Below are 6,000 nucleotides of genomic sequence, written 5' to 3'. Positions count from 1 at the left end.
TATAATAGTCACGGATAAGGAGACAACACACAAGTAACACGTGAGCAATTTGATGACCGTTCTAATGTAATTCAGGGGCATGCAGTGAACTGGGGACTGCAATGGGATTGGTCCCCGTACATGCCGCCATAGATGCATGCATCTCCCTTGCATGGGGTGCTACACAATAAGCCCTCGATCTGTACAATATGTAAACAAGTTGTCCACCTTTTTACTGGCGTGTCAATATGCATATACGCATGGTGCCATTATTGGAGTTTTCTGCGCTGTCCTTGTCCTTGATTCAGATACGTACATGAGCAGGAAAAAGCGTACGTGGAAGTGTCAACTTTCTATTTTGGATACTCCCATAACCCACATTTGGTCTTAATTTTTTTATCAGATGCATTGGGCTTTCTTTGGCGTTTTGGAAAGTTCAATACTGGTATAGATTCTCAAATACATTCCCGGACATGGTATCGCAGTGAGACATATAACCCACATTTGCTGATCGATGCTCTACAGATTAGTTGACAGCAAAAGGTAACTACAGGGCTAGTTTGGATCAAAGTACTAGCGGGTCGTGGGGTGTAAGTAGACAATAGCGCGAATATATATATAAGTAATCAATGATCTTATAGTTTTGGGTTGTCAGGAGCTGAAGATCTTGGTGTGAAATTCAGCATTTTGAGCATACTGCATTTCAGTTTTTCCTTCATTTTTATCTGTATAATGGCCACATGCATCATATTAATCATATTATGTGCAAAGGCCGAAACATTATTTTATCTTAGAATACAGCTTCCTTCGTCTTAAAAAAAAAAAAGTTGCTCGGGTATGGAAAATCATATGTGAAGAAAGAGGGATTGTAGTTTTTCCTTCAAAATAATTTCATTCCATGACTTTTAATATGTGGCTCCAAATTACATTATTTTGTACCTAGTTGATAACTTCATATAAATATAAAGGTTGAACTATGTAGTGAATTTTGTTTGTTTTTAAGGTCATTCACCATATGTCCCTACCACAATCAGTGAAAGCAAACGGAGTGTCACAGATGGTTTTTTAGAACCCGTCACTGACAAAATATCCTCAGACACATGCTAAGATAGGCACGTCTGTAACCAGACCGCCGTCTAGGTGTGCTTAAACTCATAGGCTTTTTTTTTTTTACAAATTTGTTTGTTACTATCAAATAGACACATATCAAATAGACACATATGACGTTTAGAAAAACCTGTTTATAATATTGTCATGGAGAGGTTTTTGAAAGATTCATCTATGTTTGTATGATAGATACAAACAAATTTTATGAAAATTCGTCTGTAGTTAAAGACTTAGGAACTATTTTAAATTTGACCGCTCATATCTCTATGCTCTTTTGGCTTTTCACACACACAACTCGCTTGTCTTCTCCTGGCTCTTTGGCTTCCCACATATAGAACCTTCTCGTCTCCCCTCAACATAAAGCGATGAGTAGTGTTCATCTTCCTCTCTCTACTCGTTGTCATCTGAGTGTTCATCTTTCACACACATAACTACATATTTTTTCATATCGGAGGAATGAGATCTAGGCGCCGAATCCCCTTTAATGCACTGAGGTGAGTATCATAGGGTTCCTATCATGGTTTTGTTAGATTTTTCTAGGGTTTGCTTCGATTTGTGTAACTAAGGGTAATATTTTGTTTCCATCACAGATCTGCAATGGCTCAGTTCATTGCTAGGTAGTGGAAGGATGGGGTTATACCTATGCCCACTTCCATGGTGCGGATGCTTGGTGTCGACTTTAGCTGGGTGGACTTCGTGTTCTTCACTACTGTGAAGGGCTACTCCATGGATCATGTTGTTGATGTGAATCACGTTCTTTATTCTATTCTTGCAAATAGAAAATTTTATATTGTTGTTCATCATAATAGAGATATTTTCGTGAACTGCAAGACTAGTTTGAAAGCACATTTTTTGCTTAACCATGGCTGATGATTTGGCAAAAATACAGCCTAGTTTTGGCATATGACTGAGTTAGTTAGGATAGAGCCCGATCCGGATGATAACGAGATGCTCATTGAAGATGATGCTTGGGTTGACATTGAACTGAAACACAGGAGACTAAGATGATGTCAATCAATTTGTCTTTTTCGAATACAGCGTTAACCAATGATATTAATCATTTCGTCCTTCTGAAAGATGGCGTCACCAATGATGTTAAGCATCTCATCCTTTTAGAAGGCGACATCGTTAATGATGTCTATCATGTTGTCCTTTTGGAAGACAGCGACGTTGATTATGTATAGTTACGGATTGTGCATAGCTAGCTAGGTTTATGTATTCTGAATAATATGTGATGTCTATCTGTGTGATATTTTTAACCTTTGTGATATATAAATGTCTGTGTTGAAGTTTTGAACAATGTGTAATCGGTGTTATGAAAAATATGTCAATGTGTGATATATATGTAAATAATGTCTACAATGTTATTTAATTTGTGAATCAAGAAGTGTGTATATCATATCATGAGGGCAGCTAGGAAGAAAAATTGCTTATAGAGAAAATGGTCACACAGATAGTTTTTAAAAAACTTTATCTATGACATTTTATACAGACATGTTTCAATAAAAATTGTCTGTGACTTACTACTCATAGACAGATTTTTAACAAATCCATCTATGATCGTTACTACGCACAGATGGTTTTTCAGAAAATTCGTATGTGTGTATCTTTATTACAGACAGAGCTATAATCATTTGTAACAAGATCAATATCATAGCACTACTACAGAACTCCACATATGTAGCGCCTTATTAGTGCCAATTCGACAGTAATCGGCATTGAAGACGTATCAGTACCGGTTTTTAAACTCCCGCACGCGAACAGCAGTTGAGGAGATAAGAACCGGCACTGATAGTCACTATTAGTGTCAGTTCTTGGCTAGAACCGGTACTGATAGTTACGAACTGCCACTGATAATTTTTACTATCATAGCTCATCATAAAAAATTCATAACTTTTTTACACAAAGTCGGATGGGGAAAAATTTTATATAAAAATTATAGCTCTCGATGATATCTACAACTTTGTAGTCGAAAACTTTTTAATTTGAGGTCATTCAAATGCCCAAATAATTATAATAAAGTTATAGAAGTGGTCGATGACATCTCATATTAAAAAATTCATAACTTTTTCACACGAAGTCGGATGGGGAAAAACTTTATATGAAAATTGTAGCTATCAACGAGATATACAACTTTGTAGTTTATCACTTTTTTATTTGAGATCATTTAGATATCCAAATAAGTATTCAAATGTTCGGTGAGAAGATGTCAAAAAGATTTATTTCGCTACTATACTCACGAACGGACAATAGCTGCCAGAAGCAGAAGGGAAAATACGAGGTACTTTATAAATTTTGAAGAACTAGATTATGTTTTATTTGCTAGCTGAAATCTTAGAAACATTGCTCTATCTATGATGTATTCACTGGAACAATTATGGAGCAGAACTTTAACAGTTGTGGGACCAATTGTCACTCAATATCTGAGAGTACTTTTACACAAATTATGCTCATGTTGTCCATTACTTTTTTATACATGATGAGAGATACTGTCCTTTATAGCTTGTTGTCTTTTTATCTCAAGATCATATGTAATGAATACTCTTGAATATTCTCTTGTATTTTGATATGTGGTATAATAACCATGCTTTTAAAATACTAGTTGGTTTACGTATCCAGTGCAATACTGGTTCAGAAAGCATTAGTGTGGTTTGTAGTATATCATTTGTATATTCTCAAAAATTTAGGACTCGTAGTCGATAAAGTGAAGTGTTCTCCAGTTGGAAGGAATATCACGCACAAGTTAATGGATTTAAAGAAGCATGTTACAAATGATACAAGTCGAAACATGAAGCAGTTGCGGCATACAACAGTCAAATGTTTCAAGCCAAGCTAAAATTAGCTAACTTCGAAAATAAGAAAAAGTATGATGTCATGTGTAAAGATGTTATAATCCTAGTTCTGGTTGTAATTATCATTAAGATGTGACATCTTTTTGTTAAATGTGGTCATAATATGCTCAATTACAATATTATGAGCTGTGACTTTTCAGGGGTGATCCGTGAGAACTATTATATATATATGTGTGATATGAATTATCATATATTAATAAAGGTGCCTTTATTAGTGATTTACATTACTTTTGTCTCATTGTATGCATATATTGAGTGGGAGAGAGACGGAGAGATCGAGGAGAGAGAGGGATGATATAGTGGGAGGATAGGGCCGGAGTAGAAGGTGGAGACACAACACTGCTGACTAAAGCTTTCAACCTGCAGTGATGCCTTAGGAATCACTACCGAGTGAAACCACTAGCCGGCAATGATACCTAGGGTATTACTACCAACCGAATCCTTCAGCTGATAGTGATAACCCCTTTCACTCTCGGTCTATGGAGTCAGTAGTGATAATCCCTGATTATCATTACCTTTTACCTATTGTCGGCTCTAAAACCGAAAGTGAAAGGAGTTTTAAAGTTGACAATAAAAAAGATTTCTATAGTAGTGTAACTACAACATATATCTAAACGTCTATTATACAACAATTTGGGCCATTGGGTATGTAGTTACCGTTACATGCAGTAGTAGCAGACACAGATCGTGTGGACATTGGGTTTGCATGTGCCCGAATTGAACTCACAGTTTCTTTTCCCGATAAAGGGTTTGTTTGGATCGACGGTAGTTTATTGGAAAGTGAAGATTTAGTTCAAATTTGCATTAAATCCCAAAACTTTCGAAAAAGATACCTACGACAATAAACACCATCTAAAATCCGGTTTATTTTGAATTCTGAATTCTGATTGTGCTCCACAATTAGATTATGCAAACAAATGAACAGATTTTGGAAGCAGATTGCAGTAATTTAGACTCGATACAATTCATAATCTATTTTAAAATAACTTTTACAATCCACAATTCAAAATCTAGATTCTCAGGAAAACAAGCAGACCTATTAAGGCTTCGACATTGCAGTGCATCGATCTCCCAAGCTAGAATAGAATTCTGCACGCATCAGTCATCACTTAGCTCTCGGAGATCCTGAGAAGCTCTTCCAGGTAGTCGGCGCCAAGGTCCTCCAGCTCCACGACGAAGGGCCGCTTCTGCTCTGCCGCGGCGTTCTTGCTCGTGCTCTTGCTCCTGGCCGTCACCGCGCCGTTCGCCGCCGCGGCCGCAAGCTCGGATTTCTTCCGGCGCTTTCTCTTGGAGTGCCGCGACTTCAGCGCCAGCACGGGCGAATCCCCGGCGGAGGCGGCCGCGCCGCCCAGCGCGAGTGCGTGGAGCGATTCGCGCACAAGCTCCAGTGGGAAGTTGAGCGCAGCGGCGGGGCCCCGGGCGGACAGCGCGGCCTGGTCGTAGGCCATCGCGGCCGCCTCGGCGCTGTCGAAGGTGCCGAGCCACACCCGCGTGCCGTTCCGCGTCGAGTCACGGATCTCCGCTGCGAACCTTCCCCACGGCCGCCTCCGCACCCCGATGAATGCCTCCTTGTTCGGCGGCGACCGCTTGGACCGGGCAGCGCCGACAGCCGGCGCCGAGACCTCCGCTGACGTGGGCGCGGGCACCTCTCCGCCGCCGCCCGTGTTGAACGGAAGCGAGTCGGAGGAGGACGACGATGACGACGTCGCAGCGGCGGAGGGGGCCGCGTACTCGCTGTACCAAAAGTAGCTTTGGTGGTGCTCCATGTGTTCTGGAAATTGTGCTTTGATTGACTATTATTTCCAGGAAGGCATCGGTACGGCGGCGTCTCTACTGTTTATATAGAGATAACGCGACGGGGTTTGACGAATTTTCTATCGAAGCGCGGTTAGTGTGGGGTCCAATTAGATGCTGACATGTGGGGACAGAGGCTCTGTCGCGTTAACCGTAAAGGCTGGGCGCTGGAGGGGCAAGTAGGGCAGGGCTTACGTAGGGCGGCTGGATAGGACAAAAGACGAGGCGTCAGCGATCCGCTCCCACTGTTGCACTGGATGCTGCTGCC

At 40.5% G+C, this 6,000-nt stretch overlaps 1 protein-coding gene across 1 annotated transcript; it reads right to left on the bottom strand.

Annotated features, from left to right (window-relative positions):
• Positions 1 to 4,823: 4,823 nt before the first annotated feature.
• LOC133893034 (ethylene-responsive transcription factor 15-like) lies at positions 4,824 to 5,736 on the bottom strand. Its single transcript, XM_062334008.1, has one exon. It carries the CDS (start codon positions 5,702 to 5,704, stop codon positions 5,048 to 5,050), a length of 657 nt encoding a protein of 218 aa, XP_062189992.1. The 5' UTR covers positions 5,705 to 5,736; the 3' UTR covers positions 4,824 to 5,047.
• Between the last annotated feature and the right edge of the window lie 264 nt (positions 5,737 to 6,000).

This window comes from Phragmites australis, chromosome 15, assembly GCF_958298935.1.
Source record: "Phragmites australis chromosome 15, lpPhrAust1.1, whole genome shotgun sequence".
Lineage (NCBI taxonomy): Eukaryota > Viridiplantae > Streptophyta > Magnoliopsida > Poales > Poaceae > Phragmites > Phragmites australis.
This window is presented reverse-complemented; position numbering and strand designations above follow the sequence as displayed.